Raw genomic sequence first — 19,098 nt, 5'->3', positions numbered from 1 at the left:
TAAAATATCTCATTGGGATGTGATGCAATCTACCCAACATGCTGAAGGGGGCAGACTATCCCCGGCAGTCAGCCGATCACAGGGCCCCAGCGATCAGCTGCCATCTGGGCTACAATCTTTCACTAAGTGTTTAATTTCCCTGCAGTGCCCCCACAGGTAAAATAAGGCATTGCACAGTTCTCACTAAAATCAATAGGCTGTCCATGTGATGCAGGGACCTGCCGGGTCCTCCAGAGCGAGGGACGCTCTTTGTAACTAATAGATGAGAATATTAATCTCTGTAATAATTCAGGTTTTTTTTTGTGTGTTTTTTTTTTTTTAGTATTGGCAAGAAAATGATGAAATCTACTCCTATATATAGTTTATATACTTTACAGCATGTGTCTTATGCATAAAAACATATCACAGGCGGAACGGTCAACAGCTGCCCACGGAAACCAATCAGATTGCAGCAACTTGCACTTTCTGAGCTGGAAAATGGAAGCAGCGATCTGATTGGCTGCATTTCTTTGACACATGAGAATCTGTACAATGGTTTTCTTGAATGTCGTCGCCAGCAGGTGTGAATGAGGCCCAGCGGTGGATTCAGTCGTTGTCATAGATGCAGTCTGCGGATAGATAGGAAACTTACACAGAGGAAAACGGGACAGAATCTCAATAAATAATTACCCCGGTTTAGGGCTCATGCCCACGAATGTATTTTTTTTAATGTTTCCGTTGCTTTTTTTTGCGGCCCGTATGCGAAACTAATTGTTTCAACGGGGCCTCAGAAAAACGGAAATGACTCTGTGTGCATTCCGTTTCCATATGTCCGTTCTCCAAAAAAATAGAACATGTCCTATTTTTGTCCATTTTGCAGACAAGGACAGGCATTGTTACAATAGATGTGGGGGGGAAAAAACAAAAAACGGACGGCTATCATCCATTTTTTGGGGGGCGGATCCATGTTTTGCGGACCGCAAAGTACATTCAGTCGTGTGCATGAGCCCTTTATATGGATGATGAATACATCATATATATGGGCCCACTTTGTACCCAGGGACGGCCTTTGGGGTGTGCGACCCGTGTGGACGTGCAGAAACTTGAACGAGTGCTACAGACTCTTTATAGCGTACCAAACAGAGCGCCGTGCATTCTATAGTGGTCGTGCTCGGTACTGCAGATCAATCTCATTCACTTGAATCGGACTGAGCCGCACAAAGGTCATGTGACTGATGGACGTGACTTCACTGGCTGAGGCAGAGGCTGCAGCGATCACCCGAACAGAGCTGCCCCTTTCCAACAGCTGATTGGCAGGAGTGCAGGGACTTGGGCCGCCAACAATCGGGTATTGATGCTTAATGCAGTGGTGTGTTTTCCAAGAGGAGAGCCCATAGGCATATGCCTCTTGTGCCTAGTGGCATATCTAGTCCTGATGTCACATGACTATGGTGACCAATCACTTGTGAATAATCGCTACGAATGAAACGCCACCACAGTGTCTTATGACTGAATATAATTCGAGCACCGGTTTAGTACTATCCATGTGAAAAAAAATTTTGGGGGTATTTCAGTTTTACATATGGAGCTTAGAACATTAGTATGATACGTACTCTCTCCAATATCATCGTAGATTTCCCCGTCACTGCAAATAAAGACAAATGATTATTGATATGCATGTAACATTGTGATATGTATGTAAGGTGAGGGTCAGGATGAGTTGCCCCTGGTGCCTATTCTTAGCCAGAAAGCAACATAAGGGCAGAAGGGCAGCCATATTGGATATCACTTTTGACTTCTGGCTGCTGCATTGTCCATTCACTCTTTCTACATTAAAGTCTATAGAAGTTGTGCTCATAGCTTTCAATGACAAGAGATATAGCATGAAACTCTTGGGTCCAAAAGAAAAATCTATATAAGAACTCCCACCTACCATGTGCACTAGTCTCCTTAGGTGGCAGAGGGGTCATTTGGCCCCCTCAGGTACCAGGGCCTGGGTGCAATTGTGTATTCATCATTCACTTCCTCTACATTAAAGCCTATAGAAGTTGTGCCCATAGCTTTCAATAGGAGACAGAGTTATAACATTAAACTCTTGGGTCCCAATAAAAAAAAAAATCGATACCAGGGCCCCCACAGACAAAGTGCACTGGGGCTTCTTCTGTGGCAGAGTAGTCATTTGGCCCCCCAGGTACCAGGGCCTCGGCGCAACTGCGCATTCTCCATTCACTTCCTCTACATTAAAGTCTATAGAAGTTGTGCCCATAGCTTTCAATAGGAGACAGAGTTATAACATGAAACTCTTGGGTCCCAATAAAAAAAAAAAATCAATACCAAGGCCCTCACCTACCATGTGCACTGGGGTGTTATTCTGTGGCAGAGTAGTCATTTGGCCCCCCAGGTACCAGGGCCTGGGTGGAATTGTGCATTCATCATTCACTTCCTCTACATTAAGGTCTATAGAAGTTGTGCCCAAAGCTTTCAACAGGAGACGGAGGTATAACATGAAACTCTTGGGTACCAAGAAAAAGAAATCTATACTAGGGCCCCACCTACCATGTGCACTGGGGTCTTCTTCTGTTGCAGAGTAGTCATTTGGCCCCCTCAGGTACCAGGGCCTGGGTGCAATTGTGCATTCATCATTCACTTCCTCTACATCAAAGTCTACAGAAGTTGTGAACATAGCTTTCAATAGGAGACGGAGGTATAACATTAAACTCTTGTGTCCCAAGGAAAAAATCTATACCGGGGCCCCCACCTACCACATGCACTGGGATCTTGTAATATGACATAGGGGTCAGTTGGTATCCCTCAGGCACCAGGACCTGGGTGCAACAGTGCCCCCTATAGCTACACCGACCCTGATGGTGTCCTATTGTACCTTCACAGATTCATTATTAGAGTCATACAGAATAATAGTAAAAGTGAAACCCCATATTATGACCATTCATAGCATTGCTCCTTGTAATACTGCACTGCATGGACTGCCACCTGAATGGTTATGCCAATACTTACTCATCAATGATATTGCTTTTCGATACGTAACCATCTGGGGAAATTAAAAAGAAAAGAAAAACATTTTTCAGTTACATTGTTGCAATGATCCGAACATGTACAAAATCACCTTCCCTGACCGGTGTGGATGTGATTCATGTATAAGGGTAAAATTGAGCTCGTGTAGTCTGATATGTAGGCAGGGGCGTGCACACATATCATGGGGCCCCACAGCAAACGTAAAAGGGTCTGGACAATCCCTCTTTTAGAAGGGTCTCCTGATGATCATGCTACAGACAGACCCCTGAAATCGGCTGTAATCTCTGCTAGATCCTGCCAGAAAGAGTCCAATTTCCCTGCGCTGCCTCCACAGGCGAACTAAAGTATTACATGCTTTGTAGCAACTGATGAAAGTCCTGAACAGGGACCTCAAAAGTCCATAATAAGGAGCGTGAAAATAAGCTCTATAAACTGAACAACCCCCTTAAAGATCATCTATGTAACAATTCTGGTTTGTGTTTTTTCTTTCTTTTTTTTGCGCTTTGTTTTAGTATTTGCAACTCCCCCATCCCCCCCATGAGATTTCTGCCAAATAGCTATGTAAATACAAGGAACTCAATGGAAACTGTAAAATATCTTTGCACTGAACTCCTCATAGTGGCGACTGCAGGAGAAGCAGTTCAGGCCCAGATAGCAGTCGCATGGTCTGCCTCCACGGTAAGTGCGCCACTGTATTTAGCCACTAGGTGGCAGAAACAATGCAGCGTGTAGACCACTAGTTGTAGATGCAGCCAGTTTAGTGCTGTTGACCATGAGGTGGAAACTGAAGAAGATACTTTATTGCTATAATAAGATATAGTACATATTATTTTTACACTTTACTATTATTTTTTACAGTGAGTTTCCTAATTCCTACAGGTCTACCAAACCTTTGCTGCAATGGCCGTCCGTGTAGTGCACCAGAAAGGGGGCTCCATTTTGGCTCGTAGAGACCCACCTTTGGGACTGATAGGGCATAGGACAACCCCTTAAAGGTGCATTTTCAACTCAACCATTTATGGCATATTGATAGGATATGCCATAAACATCCGATAGGTGTAGTTCCCAGCGCTTGCTTATTTTCGGAAGTCCCATAGCAGTGAATGGTGAGCAGGTTGCTCATGCACTCGTCTATTTTCGGAAGACCCTCTTGACACCAGCAAGACACAAACCTCACGTGTCCTGCCTCCATATGTACTTACATTTGCCCTCATTATTTTTACATAGAAGCGTAGTATCATTGGCGTGTTGTATGACATCCAGGGTTTCTCCCGGCTTCAGAGGTAAGTCCTTGGATCCCCACTTCTTTGCTGCCAGGCTGGTCACCACTTGGACTGATGACAAGATTCGAATGTCACCTGTGAACTTTAGAAAAATAACCTTATAACCAGAGGGATCTCCCTCAAGGAGTAGATAAATGGAGGCAGTGAGGAGGATATAATGCTGCAAAACTGTGTACAAATATAATCCCGTTACAATGCGCACGTAAATAACACCGCCATACTGTACAAAGAGGGGAATGTCCACATTAAGAGCTTACATCTGGCTGTCCAGGGGCATAACTTTAGGGGGTGCAGAGGTAGCAATCACATCCGGGCCCTGGATCCCTAGGGGGCCCTAAAGGTTGATTGGCCGGCTGCAGCTATGTGGATGTAGAGACCATGTCGCACTTTCAGTCCAGCGAGGAACAGAAGCGGAGGAGAAGGTAGCTGGCGCTGGAACTAGAGTGGTGGTCACAGATGAGTCTTTTTAACCCATGAACCTCACCTGGCCAGTTGAAAAGGGGTTCCTGGTCTTGGAGAGCCCTTTTAATTTACTAAATCAGACCGTCAGGATCAGCAGCAGGACCTCTTTAACTATTACCTTGAATTTTTTCCTGAATTCTTTCTCCTCTTTTTCGAGTTTCTTTATTGCCTTGAGGTCTAAAGAATTCCCAAGGTTAGAAGGCTTTACCGGTAACCTAAAAAAAGTACAAACTAGGATCATCGAAGTAGTCGTTATTATGTCCCTGCTCATGCACTACATGGCCATCCGACTGCAGCCCCTAGGGGCAATATACTTTTTTGCAGTATGCAGTAGAAAATATTCTTTGAAAGAAAGCAGCTGTGCTTTGGTAATCCTTCCTGGACAATCCCTTTAAATTAAAAGGATATGTTCAGGCTTAGGGGATACTTCTGATACACACACAGTGGATTTTCTGTTCAGATTTGCCGGTGGTAAATCTACAGTATCAGGTGGCTCCTGCAATCCCTCTAGTGGTGACTGTATATATCTGTATGCAGTAATCTCCTGAGCTCCCTCTAGTGGTGACTGTATATATCTGTATGTAGTAATCTCCTGAGCTCCCTCTAGTGGTGACTGTATATATCTGTATGTAGTAATATCCTGAGCTCCCTCTAGTGGTGGCTGTATATATCTGTATGTAGTAATCTCCTGAGCTCCCTCTAGTGATGGCTGTATATATCTGTATGTAGTAATCTCCTGAGCTCCCTCTAGTGGTGGATGTATATATCTGTATGCAGTAATCTCCTGAGCTCCCTCTAGTGGTGGCTGTATATATCTGTATGCAGTAATCTCCTGAACTCCCTCTAGTGGTGGCTGTATATATCTGTATGTAGTAATCTCCTGAGCTCTCTCTAGTGGTGCCTGTATATATCTGTATGCAGTAATCTCCTGATCTCCCTCTAGTGGTGACTGTATATATCTGTATGTAGTAATCTCCTGAGCTCCCTCTAGTGGTGACTGTATATATCTGTATGTAGTAATCTCCTGAGTTCCCTCTTGTGGTGCCTGTATATATCTGTATGCAGTAATCTCCTGAGCTCCCTCTAGTGGTGGCTGTATACATCTGTATGCAGTAATCTCCTGAGCTCCCTCTAGTGGTGGCTGTATATATCTAAATGCAGTAATCTCCTGAGTTCCCTCTAGTGATGTCTGTATATATCTGTATGCAGTAATCTCCTGAGCTCCCTCTAGTGATGGCTGTATATATCTGTATGCAGTAATCTCCTGAGTTCCCTCTAGTGGTGGCTGTATATATCTGTATGCAGTAATCTCCTGAGCTCCCTCTAGTGGTGGCTGTATATATCTGTATGCAGTAATCTCCTGAGCTCCCTCTAGTGGTGGCTGTATATATCTATATGTAGTAATCTCCTGACCTCCCCTTTGTAGTTTCTGTATTTATCTGTATGCTCTAAGCTTTTGAGCTCCCTCTAGTGGTGGGTACAGATAGTTACATGATAAAATTATGCCTATTTGTAGATATGTATATACTTCTTACCCAAGTTCTATTGGAGGAGGTGGAAAATCACAGGACTCTACATCATCATAAACATCACTTCCTTTAAAAAAATTAAAAAATATAAAATGTTAAGTCCTCGCAATATCTATCTTTTATCTATACATCTCCTATCTATTAGCTATTTATCTGTCTATCCATCTCATATCTACAGTTGCAAGAAAAAATATGTGAACCCTTTGGAATGATATGGATTTCTGCACAAATTGGTCATAAAATGTGATCTGATCTTCATCTAAGTCACAACAATAGACAATCACAGTCTGCTGAAACTAATAACACACAAAGAATTAAATGTTACCATGTTTTTATTGAACACACCATGTAAACATCCACAGTGCAGGTAGAAAAAGTATGTGAACCCTTGGATTTAATAACTGGTTGAACCTCCTTTGGCAGCAATAACTTCAACGAAACGTTTCCTGTAGTTGCAGATCAGACGTGCACAACGGTCAGGAGTAATTCTTGACCATTCCTCTTTACAGAACTGTTTCAGTTCAGCAATATTCTTGGGATGTCTGGTGTGAATCGCTTTCTTGAGGTCATGCCACAGCATCTCAATCGGGTTGAGGTCAGGACTCTGACTGGGCCACTCCAGAAGGCGTATTTTCTTCTGTTTAAGCCATTCTGTTGTTGATTTACTTCTATGCTTTGGGTCGTTGTCCTGTTGCAACACCCATCTTCTGTTGAGCTTCAGCTGGTGGACAGATGGCCTTAAGTTCTCCTGCAAAATGTCTTGATAAACTTGGGAATTAATTTTTCCTTCGATGATAGCAATCCGTCCAGGCCCTGACGCAGCAAAGCAGCCCCAAACCACGATGCCCCCACTACCATACTTCACAGTTGGGATGAGGTTTTGATGGTGGTGTGCTGTGCCTCTTTTTCTCCACACATAGTGTTGTGTGTTTCTTCCAAACAACTCAACTTTGGTTTCATCTGTCCACAGAATATTTTGCCAGTACTGCTGTGGAACATCAAGGTGCTCTTGTGCAAACTGTAAACGTGCAGCAATGTTTTTTTTGGACAGCAGTGGCTTCCTCTGTGGTATCCTCCCATGAAATCCATTCTTGTTTAGTGTTTTACGTATCGTAGATTCGCTAACAGGGATGTTAGCATATGCCAGAGACTTTTGTAAGTCTTTAGCTGACACTCTAGGATTCTTCTTCACCTCATTGAGCAGTCTGCGCTGTGCTCTTGCAGTCATCTTTACAGGACGGCCACTCCTAGGGAGAGTAGCAGCAGTGCTGAACTTTCTCCATTTATAGACAATATGTCTTACCGTGGACTGATGAACAGCAAGGCTTTTGGAGATACTTTTATAACCCTTTCCAGCTTTATGCAAGTCAACAATTCTTAATCGTAGGTCTTCTGAGAGCTCTTTTGTGCGAGGCATCATTCACATCAGGCAATGCTTCTTGTGAAAAGCAAACCCAGAACTGGTGTGTGTTTTTTATAGGGCAGGGCAGCTGTAACCAACACCTCCAATCTCATCTCATTGATTGGACTCCAGTTGGCTGACACCTCACTCCAATTAGCTCTTGGAGATGTCATTAGTCTAGGGGTGCACATACTTTATCCACCTGTACTGTGAATGTTTACATGGTGTGTTCAATAAAAACATGGTAACATTTAATTCTTTGTGTGTTATTAGTTTAAGCAGACTGTGATTGTCTATTGTTGTGACTTAGATGAAGATCAGATCACATTTTATGACCAATTTGTGCAGAAATCCATATCATTCCAAAGGGTTCACATACTTTATCTTGCAACTGTATATAAATTAAGATTATCATTATTATTATTATCTTCTATCTATCTAATGTCTATCTATCTCATATCTATATATCTATCTAATTATCTATCTATCTATCTATCTATCTATCTATCTATCTATCTAACAAAGGTCTTTTTTTATTAGTTCCATAAACGTTTATAGAGATGACCCATGAGTCCATAGTATAGGCCTGTAGCCTCCAGGTTTTGAGCCCTATTTATTAAACTACTGTTTTTTGTACATGAAGGTTACTTACCAAAGGTAGAATTTGCCCTGCGAAGAAATAGAAAGGTTTATATTAATTTATTAATTTCAGAGAATTCTGTAATAATAAGCATTTCCTGACATTCTGAGAATATCTTCCTATTATGTCCATATCACCTGTGTGCATGGCCGGGGGGGGGGGGGGGGGGGGGGATTCTGATGGCTGAGGCAATGTCTTATCCTGTCATCTGGAGCTAGTGACATGACACAGACAGTAGGCGATTGCTGCCTCATGCCTCACTGATCTTATATCTTCATGACACATGGACAGGAGAGGGGCCATGCACTGATATACGGGCTGTAGTGGCTGCCATGTAGCTCTGTCACTTCAGTGGAGAGCACAGCTCAGGGGCTTACATGTGATATGGGGACACCAAGACCTATGTGCATGAACGATATCAGAAATGTTTCAAATGGTTAATTACGGTATGCTTAAAGGGATTTTCCAGTTTTAGAACATAATTATTTTTCTTTGTTTAATGAAAAGTTATGCAATTTTCCTATGCACGTTCTGTATCAGTTCCTCACCATTTCTAAGATCTGTGCTATAGGGGGACGGTCACATATAAATTCACTGACGAACCAGGCACAATGTCTTGTAATGATACCTTTAACTCGGTTATGTGTTGCTCCATTCTCCAGAAAATGTACTTTTAATGCATATGTAAATGAGCAGTTAAATGCACCGAGGACGAGCCCAAGCCACTCTGTGCATCCTTGCTCGTCCTGCTTCCTCTGCCAGCCCCTTGGTCTCCTTCTTGGTTAACAGGGCCTGTATCGTTATCCCGCCTGGCTCTGTTAACCAAGAAAGAGAGAGCGCAGAGAGTAGAGGAAGACACAGGAGCAAGGGTGCACAGAGAGAGTGGCCCTGGTCCACTCCCAGGGCACTTAACTGCTCATTTGCATATGGATAAAAAGCTCTTTTACTCCAGAATGAAGCAACAGATCGCTAAGTGAAAGGTATCATTACACTCAGATGAGCTAGACCTACAAGACATTGTGTCTGGTTTATCAGTCAACACAGTCCCTTTAATCCAAGGGATGATAATCTTTTCTAGTCATGTGATGGACACACAGGTGCACAGCTCCTTACAGTCCAGTTATCAGAGCTGTGTCTTGCAAGAAGCCAGCAATGCAAGCAGAGATCTTGAAAACTGTGAGAAATTGATGTCTAAAGTACCGGTTGTATGTTGTAGCACTTTTCATTATACAAAAAAATATAGCATCTATTTGCCGATACTAGACTTCCCCTTTAATCATATTTTTTGTGGCGTAATAAATGTCATATCATATCTGATTTTTTTACAATTAAACTGCATTAAACTAATAAAATCAGTTACACAGATATTCATAGTAATCAACACTAAAGAAGAGAATAGAAGCAAAATCATATAAATATATATCTAAATAGTGTGAAATTGGTGTCACTGTCAATGCAAGGAAAGGAAACAGCAGTTAGTAGAATCACAGAGAATAGAAGTAGGTTGTGATTTGGGAGGACTGGTAAATTCCTAATGCCTGTGTCCATCTTCACCAACTATTTTCTTTCTGCATCTTAAATAAAAAATGAAGCAACTTCGCAATAGGTTACTGTGCTTTAAGGGTATTTTACATAATTAAGTACTGATTGGTTCTGTTCCCTTTAATTATTATATCACCATCTATTATATTCTTTGTAATGTAGTGAGTTAGGGATAGTTACATCACATACACAAACTCCTCATTCCACAGGTGATTGATTATTATTTATTATGTATGTGATTTGTCTGTTTTACCTTATAATTTAATCATACTTACTAAATATTTTTAGCACTTAGCCTGCTTAAACCTATTTCTTCTCAACTCATTGAATTCACGTTAAAACAGTTACAAATCTTGTTTAGTGTCTACAGTTCCTATACAGACTAACGTGTCTCTATGGTAACAGACTACAAACAAACCCTGTGTAATCTGATCCTGCGGTCCTTCTTTTTTCTGTCTATCTGTCTCCTACTGTATACTAATATACATTAGGTAGATTGGTAAGAAATAGGGGACAAATGGAATAGAATATGACTGTAGGATCCAACTACACAGGGTTTGTTTGTAGTCTGTAGCCATGGAGACACATAGGTCTGTAGATAAATGAACCTGTAAGATGTGTAAGATTAATTGCATTGCAAAGTTGATCCTTGTGATGCATTGGGACAATGACCAAATTGGTTGTGAAGGTGGACGTGGCATTTACTGTAGACATCGTAGAAAAAAAATCAGTTTCTTAATCAAATCTAATTCCAAAAGTGACTTAAAATCAGCAAAATAGCAGAAAAAATCTTTCTGATATACTCACCTCAAATGCCAAAATGCCTGCCACACTGTCCAGGCGCTCACTGACCTCAATGGAGGCACCAGGCTTAAAGGGGTTGTCCCATTATGTCTGATAGTGGTGGGTCACACAAGTGAGACCTGCACCTATCTCAAGAACGTGGCCTCCAAAGTCAATGAAGAGGGCACAGCGCATGCACAGCTTTCTCCGTTCACTGCTATGGGCCATTTTCAGGAGTGTCATAGCAGTCAATGGAGTGAACGCCGAGCATTGTCGTCTCCATTCATGCAGTGGCACCGTTCTTGAGGGTCCAGAGGTGGAACGTACACCTATTGGTCCAGTTGGGACAACTCCTTTAAGGTTTCCGGGCCCCAATAAAAATTTGACACCTACCATGTTAGTTACAGGAAGCTTATATGATTAATAGGTAAGCACGTGATTAATAGCAGATTGGTGTGGGTTGATTGGGCCCTGCTGGGCGGGTTACACCAGTGCGTTAGTGCTGGGCACTGGCCGTTAGCAGAGCTTTTATACTCTTACAGTTCGTCTTCTTCAATATCTTCTGGTTCGTTTTTGTCCTGTACAGGTTTCTTTTTGTTCTCAGTCCCCTTCCTCCTCCTAAAGATATTCCACAGCGTTGTGCCGCTTTTCTCTTCCTCCTGCGGTACAGAGCTTTGCATTGTGCACCGTTCAGTTCAGAAAGACAGAATGTGAGTGACGTGGTAAAAGTACAGGAACCCTGAATACGTCCTGCGCCCTTCTAGCGTTTACCGCCCATCTTCGCTATTTTACTGCATGCACGCAGAATGACTAATATGTGAGATCTGCACAGAATCCTTTCATCTGACCTTTTGTTAAAGGGGTATTCCCATCTTGATGGCATATTGCTAGGGTATGGCGTCAATGTCAGACAGGTGCAGGTCCCACCTCTGAGACCCGCTCCTATCTCCAGAACGAAGTGAACAGAGAGCAGCCATGCATGGGAGTTCCGAAAGTTCCCGAGCACTGGCTCAGCTATTTCCGGCAGTCCCATAGCAGTGAATGGAGCACTGGTCACACTTGCATGGCGCACTCTACAATCACTGCTATGAGGCTTCCGAAAATAGCTAATGGCACTCACTCAGGGGCGGACTGGGAACTTAAAGTGGCCCTGGAAAAAATACTAAAAGTGGCCCCGTTTTGTAGTTGGGTCCAAATTGATGGAAGGCAAGGCCAGCAATACCATATTGTGGCACATTATACCGCCCCAACAGAGCCAAAAACCACAGTCCATCACAAAATACTGCCGGCAGCAATTTTCCTTGTAAGGTCTATGGCCAATCCACCCCTGCACTCACTGAGCTGTTTTCAGTGCACCCATAGCACGGTGTGCTCTCCTTCATTTTGGGGGCCCTAGGTTCTGGAGATAGGGTCACAGAGGCACCTATCTGACATTGATGGTATATCCTAATAATATACCATCAATGGGAGAGATGAGCCCTAGTCTGCAGGCTGTGACTGCTCAGGTTGTTTAGTAACTATGTTCCTTCCTGTTCAGGTGACCACCCTATGAGTACAGGTGGCCAGAGGTACTTAAAGGGGGGTTTTCAACATTATAGAAATAAAGCTTGTATGCATGAAAATTTCTGCAATTTTCTAATAGACTATATGTTTTACTTCACCATTTTCAAGCTATGTTTGTGCAGTCAGTGAATGAGATCACTGTTGGTTCCATTCAAAGGCAGTAAATCTGTCCGTAACTAGTCCTGCTCTCAGTGGATACAATTGTATCCAGTCCAGACAATGCCTTGTGATATATACAGCCTGGACTCCAGACTGAGACATTGTAGCAAACCCATCAGCAGTAGCTGCACAAATCCCTCTGCTAGTTTGTTACAATGTATCAGTCTGGAGTCCGGGCTGTTTAGCTCACAGAGCATTGTCTAGACTGGATACAACTGTGCTAGTTTGTTACAATGTATCAGTCTGGAGTCCAGGCTGTTTAGCTCACAGTGCATTGTCTAGACTGGATACAACTGTGCTAGTTTGTTACAATGTATCAGTCTGGAGTCCGGGCTGTTTAGCTCACAGAGCATTGTCTAGACTGGATACAACTCTGCTAGTTTGTTACAATGTATCAGTCTGGAGTCCGGGCTGTTTAGCTCACAGAGCATTGTCTAGACTGGATACAACTGTGCTAGTTTGTTACAATGTATCAGTCTGGAGTCCGGGCTGTTTAGCTCACAGAGCATTGTCTAGACTGGATACAATTGTGCTAGTTTGTTACAATGTATCAGTCTAGAGTCCGGGCTGTTTAGCTCACAGAGCATTGTCTAGACTGGATACAACTGTGCTAGTTTGTTACAGTGTATCAGTCTGGAGTCCAGGCTGTTTAGCTCACAGAGCATTGTCTGGACTGGATACAACTCTGCTAGTTTGTTACAATGTATCAGTCTGGAGTCCGGGCTGTTTAGCTCACAGAGCATTGTCTACACTGGATACAACTGTGCTAGTTTGTTACAATGTATCAGTCTGGAGTCCGGGCTGTTTAGCTCACAGAGCATTGTCTAGACTGGACACAACTGTGCTAGTTTGTTACAATGTATCAGTCTGGAGTCCGGGCTGTTTAGCTCACAGAGCATTGTCTAGACTGGATACAACTGTACTAGTTTGTTACAATGTATCAGTCTGGAGTCCGGGCTGTTTAGCTCACAGAGCATTGTCTAGACTGGATACAACTGTGCTAGTTTGTTACAATGTATCAGTCTGGAGTCCGGGCTGTTTAGCTCACAGAGCATTGTCTAGACTGGATACAACTGTGCTAGTTTGTTACAATGTATCAGTCTGGAGTCCGGGCTGTTTAGCTCACAGAGCATTGTCCAGACTGGATACAACTGTCTCCACTTCTCAGCTTAGAGCAGGACCAGCTATGGACAAAATTACTGCCTCTGAATAGAACCAACAGTGTTCTCATTAACTGACAGCAAGCGCATATCTTGTTAATGGTGAGGAACTGAATCACAAGGTATATTTAAATTTGCACTACTTTTAATTTATATACCTGTCTACTACTTCATTGTCTTCTTGTTTGTCAATGGACACTATGGTCTTCCGGTTGGTACTAGGACCCATCTATTTGGTCACATAGCAAGGGGCTGTGTGAAGCAGCGCCCCCTTCTGACAGATGTCCAGTGGTGAGCATGACATTGTGTACAATGTAAATTTTACAAAAGCGAATCATTGTCTATTCAAAGGAATGTACCAATGGCCGATACCTACCTGTCAGGAGGACCATCATCAACACCGTCATAGATATCATCCTCATCATTACTGGGCGGCGGTGGGAAATCTATGGAAATAAATGATATGTATACGTCTCTCACAGAGGTAGTCACCCAGCATTCTGAGAAGCTGATATAATCCAGAAAAGGGCAGGCAATACTGTGCCTCTATGATAGCGCTGAAAGCTGTAATGTCTTCAGGCCATTATGTTACATATAACAGAGGGTACGAATACAAATAGATGCATAGTTGTCCATACTTACATGAATTTCCACCTAGGCTGGTACTGAAATAAAAAAAAATATAAGAACAATTATATAGTAAAACTGGAATAAATATGTACAGTGAGGGACAGAAGTATTTGAACACCCTGCGATTTTGCAAGTTAGAAATCATGGAGGGGTCTGAAATCCACATTGTAGGTGCATTCCCACTCTGAAAGACAGAATTAAAATAAAAAATCCAGAAATCACAGTGTATGATTTTTAAAGAATTTCTGTCTTGCACTGCTGAACATAAGTATTTGAACACCTGAGAAACAGCAAGAATTCTGGCTCTCAAAGACCTGTTACTGTGCCTTTAAAAAGTCCACCTCTACTCCACTCATTAATCTAACTTAGTAGCACCTGTCTGAGCTCTTTAAATACCCCTGTCCACCCTACAGTCAGTCAGACGCCAACTACTACCATGGGCAAGAACAAAGAGCTGTCAAAAGACACCAGAGACAAAATTGTGGACCTCCACGAGGCTGGAAAGGGCTACGGGGCAATTACCAAGCAGCTTGGTGAAAATAGATCAACTGTTGGAGCAATTGTTAGAAAATGGAAGAGGCTAAAGACGACTGTCAGTCTCCCTCGGACTGGGGCTCCATGCAAGATCTCACCTCGTGGGGTATCACTGATGATAAGAAAGGTGAGGAATCAGCCCAGAACTACAAGGGAGGAGCTGGTCAAGGACATGAAGAGAGCTGGGACCACAGTTTCAAAGGTCACCGTCGGTAGAACACTACGCCGTCATGGTTTCAAATCATGCATTGCACGGAAGGTTCCCCTGCTCAAGTCATCACATGTCCAGGCCCGTCTGAAGTTTGCCAATGACCATCTGGATGATCCAGAGGAGGCATGGGAGAAAGTCATGTCGTCAGATGAGACCAAAGTAGAACTTTTTGGTCTAAACTTCACTCGTCGTATTTGGAGGAAAAAGAAGGATGAGTTGCATCCCAAGAACACCATCCCTACTGTGAAGCATGGGGGTGGTAACATCATGCTTTGGGGGTGCTTTTCTGCGAAGGGGGCAGGATGACTGCACTGTATTAAGGAGAGGATGAATGGGTCCATTTTTTTGGTGAGATTTGTGAGCAACAACCTCCTTCCCTCAGTCAGAGCATTGAAGATGGGTCGTGGCTGGGTCTTCCAACATGACAACGACCCGAAGCACACATCCAGGATAACCAAGGAGTGGCTCCATAAGAAGCATATCAAGGTTCTGGAATGGCCTAGCCAGTCTCCAGACCTAAATCCAATAGAACATCTTTGGAGGGAGCTGAAACTCTGTGTTGCTCAGCGACAGCCCCGAAACCTGACAGATGTAGAGGAGATCTGTGTGGAGGAGTGGGACAAAATCCCTGCTGCAGTGTGTGCAAACCTGGTCAAGAACTACAGGAAACGTCTGACCTCTGGAACTGCAAACAAAGGCTTCTGTACCAAATATTAACACTGATTTTCTCTGGTGTTCAAATACTTATGTTCAGCAGTGCAAGACAAATACATTCTTTAAAAATCATACAATGTGATTTCCTGAATTTAGTTTTTAAATTCTGTCTCTCAGAGTGGGAATGCACCTACGATGTGAATTTCAGACCCCTCCATGATTTCTAAGTGGGAGAACTTGCAAAAAATTGTTAAATACTTCTGTTTCTCACTGTATAACTAAAATAGTCCTGGCAGTTTAGGCTGACAGAGGAGTTAGTTAATATAGGACTTATAGTTTATGGTGACAAAGTGATTAAGCATTATGCCTCATTCACACGTCAGTGTTTGATCAGTGATTTCCATCAGTGATTTTGAGCCAAAACCAGGTGCGGCTCTAACCACAGAACATGTGCAGATCTTCCCCTTATACCTTACGTCTATGGAGGCTCCAATCCTGCTTTTGGCTCACAATCACTGATGGAAATCACTGATCAAAACAGTCACGTGTGAATAAGGCCTTAATCAACATAGTCCTGATGGTCTAGGATGAAGGGGTAAATTAATATAGGTCAGGTGATCTGTGGAGATAATGTGGTTAATGAAAATAGTCCTGGTGGTCTAGGTTGAGAAGTGAATTAGGCAAAGAAGGATTTTCCGGCACCGCTTCTTTCTTGAGTGATATTTTCCTTATTTTCAGTGATACAAAGACGGCAATAAAACTTCACAGGTCCTGGTTCAATTTACGCGTTTCCAACAGGTAAGTTCTTATTTATGACTGGCCAGGTAAGTCTAGGACGGTTTAGACACTAATGTTCATTTTCCAGGATGATTTTCCATCTCTATTCCTTTCCCCTCCGTCCTTTCTCAGCCATCTTGTATCATCCTCCCCTTGCTTCTCCTGCATTCTGACCTAGCACTTTTCTTCCCTTCATTTTCCTGTCTCTCGGTCTAGTCTATCCTCCCTGTCATCCTCTTGTGTCTATAAGTCTAGTGTTGTACGTTTACCCACTCAGATCAGTTTTATCAGTCTCACATTTATGAAATATGTCTCAACAAAATAGTTTTTATTTTCACATGAAAGGGAAATAAATGTGTCTCCTACTTGCTGACGGAGTCCTGTTCCCCGACGTCATCATAGATATCCTGGTCACTCTCTATATTCACTGGAGCGCGCAGTTTTGGATTCTTTCTTGGTAGCGAGTCATAATCTACTTTCACCATTGCAGTTTTTATATATCCATCTAAAAAAAATAGAAGAAAAAGTCAAAATCTGCATCACTGATGAAATCAGATCTGTTTGTCTGATTTTTGAAAACCATCTCATTTCTCACTTTACAATTATAAAGTCTCCAAATTGTGCGGGTACAGAATAAAACAAAAACAAGAAGGGAGGGGCAAAAAGGAATTAAGGGAATGCGGAAGGAAGAAAATTGGGAAGGAAGGGAAGAAGGAAGGTAGGAAGAAAATTAAGAAGGAAGAAGAGAAAAAACAGGAAAGAGGAAGAATGGATGAAATGAAATGAGAGAGGAGAAGGAAGAAATAAGCAAAGGAAGAATGGAGAAAAAGGAAGGGACGAAATGAGTGTGAGTGAAAGGAAAGAGGATGGAGGAAAGGAAATAAGGAAAGGAGAAAAAAAAGGATGAAGAGAGGGGAAAAAAAAGAAAGGGAAGTAGAAAGAAAAATAAAGATGACAGGGAAAAGAAGGATGAAAAGGAAATGAAGGAGAGAGGAAGAAAGGAAAGAAAATGGAAGGAGGAAGAAATGAATGGAGGGAAAGAATAAATTAAAGGATAGTGAGGGGAATAAAGGATGGAAGGGATGAGGACAAGGGAAAGAATAGGCAAGGATAAAAGGAAATGAGAGAGATGAAAGAGGAAAGAAAGAAGGAGGAATGGAAAGGAAGGTAGGGAGTGTGAAAGGAAATACAGTACGAGAGAGTGGACAAGAAGGAGAGTGTAAAGAAGGGAGGCAAGGTAAATAGAAGAGGGAACAGTAATGGCTGGAGGGAGAGGTGAAGAAACCAAGGAGAGAGGAAGAAATGGGAGAAGGGAGGAAGAGAGGAAGGAAGAAAAAAAAGAGAGGAAGAGTGAAATAAAGAGGAAGGCGGAAAAGAAAGTAAGGTACAGATGGAAGGCAGAAAATAATGGACGAGAGGGGAAAGAGGAAAAAAGAATGGTTAGCAGGAAGGAAGGATTGAGGTAAAAGAGGGAGAGAGAAAAAAAAAGAGGGATAGAAAAAGAAAGAAATAAGGAAGGAAGGGGAAGAAAAGAAAGGAGAAAAGGAAAGAAAAGAAGCATGAACAAAATCGATTTAACCAGAAATGGTGTAAAAACAAAAAACAAAAACATACTTACCTGATCCATTTGCTCACGACGGGCAGTCCACCGCCATCTTGCTTGAAGATCTCGCACGCGAGATTTTGCGCCAGATGTTGAAGCAAGATGGCGGTGGCCGGCCCGTCGCGAGCAAATGGATCAGGTAAGTATATGATTTTTTATTTTTTTATTTTACTGTTATTTAAATCAGATGCCGCGATCATGTATGAACTCAGAATCTGACGGTTACAATGACGGGCCAGTGCAATGGCCGTTCCCCATCATTGCACCCACTATTTATAACTCAATGCGCTTTGTGACGAAGTAATTCATCACAAAGCAATTTTTTTTTTTGTGATCCCAGAGAATTGTGCTGTATTCTTACTTCCTGACTACTTGTTGGGGTCTTGTTGACCACTTCTGCTATGACTCAGGTTATGCAAGGGCCCGTTTACATGGCCCAATCCTAAGGGCAATCATCGGGAACAAATCTTCAATTCCTGATCCGATCATTGCTCACTTATTCAGCTGTAATTCCATGCAGTAATCCTCCCCCTTGTATGAGGATGAATGATCACTACTACGATTGTTCATCCCCGAGCAGATCCATTATGTGCCAGCAGCAGATCCCTGCGTACAGCCATGTGTTACTGAGAAATCCTGATTTTATGTGCTGAGATTTTATGTTCGGTGGCATGTCATCCCTAATAATTGTCCCAATCCTCAAGGGCCCTAAGACTTTTACCTATGAGATGGGGGAATATTAATGATCTGATAGATACTCACAATTTCCTTTCATTCTGCCGAGCCATTTTCCTTCTGGATTGTCAGTCACTCGTATGATTTCAATCTGATCTCCATTTCTGAAACTGAGTTCATTTTTGCTGCCTTTATAGTCCATGTTGGCCTGGGCCTGGTGAATGACTTCTATCTTCTCAGTTAGCTACAGGAAAAGCAGGAGCCATATTACATCAGGTGGAAGTCTCCACGTGGTTCAGGTGAATCGATCCTAGATAACCGGGAGGGCAAATTGTATCCACAAACCTGTGGTCTCCGGTGCCCACCCCGCCTCACTGATGTGTATTCTGGAAGTTTGGTTCTCTTCTACTGTCACTATTCTAGAAATCTGATGTAAATACAGCAGAGTGCAGCCGGGGGCGCTGTATAATACGAGCTGA

The 19,098-nt window shown here is 42.7% G+C and overlaps 1 protein-coding gene across 5 annotated transcripts in view; it reads right to left on the bottom strand.

Annotated features, from left to right (window-relative positions):
• Positions 1-321: 321 nt before the first annotated feature.
• FYB1 (FYN binding protein 1) overlaps positions 322-19,098 on the bottom strand; it is a 126,097-nt gene continuing 107,320 nt past the window's right edge. For 3 of the 5 annotated variants that reach the window (XM_040420945.1, XM_040420944.1, XM_040420943.1), the window contains exons 8-19: positions 18,707-18,863; positions 16,708-16,846; positions 14,178-14,200; positions 13,912-13,981; positions 11,194-11,325; positions 8,341-8,357; positions 6,293-6,353; positions 4,876-4,972; positions 4,215-4,377; positions 2,995-3,028; positions 1,593-1,624; positions 322-608 (exon numbers count right to left, since the gene is read on the bottom strand). In XM_040420945.1, coding sequence (XP_040276879.1) covers positions 586-608; positions 1,593-1,624; positions 2,995-3,028; positions 4,215-4,377; positions 4,876-4,972; positions 6,293-6,353; positions 8,341-8,357; positions 11,194-11,325; positions 13,912-13,981; positions 14,178-14,200; positions 16,708-16,846; positions 18,707-18,863 — 948 coding nt within the window. In that variant the 3' untranslated portion in view covers positions 322-585. Of the gene's footprint in view, positions 609-1,592; positions 1,625-2,994; positions 3,029-4,214; positions 4,378-4,875; positions 4,973-6,292; positions 6,354-8,340; positions 8,358-11,193; positions 11,326-13,911; positions 13,982-14,177; positions 14,201-16,707; positions 16,847-18,706; positions 18,864-19,098 lie in introns of those variants that run through there. The other 2 variants (XM_040420946.1, XM_040420947.1) reach the window with 2 other exon arrangements.

Source organism: Bufo bufo, chromosome 2 (genome assembly GCF_905171765.1).
Source record: "Bufo bufo chromosome 2, aBufBuf1.1, whole genome shotgun sequence".
NCBI classification, from domain to species: domain Eukaryota; kingdom Metazoa; phylum Chordata; class Amphibia; order Anura; family Bufonidae; genus Bufo; species Bufo bufo.
The sequence above is the reverse complement of the archived record's forward strand: the minus strand, read 5'-3'. Positions and strand labels throughout refer to the sequence as shown.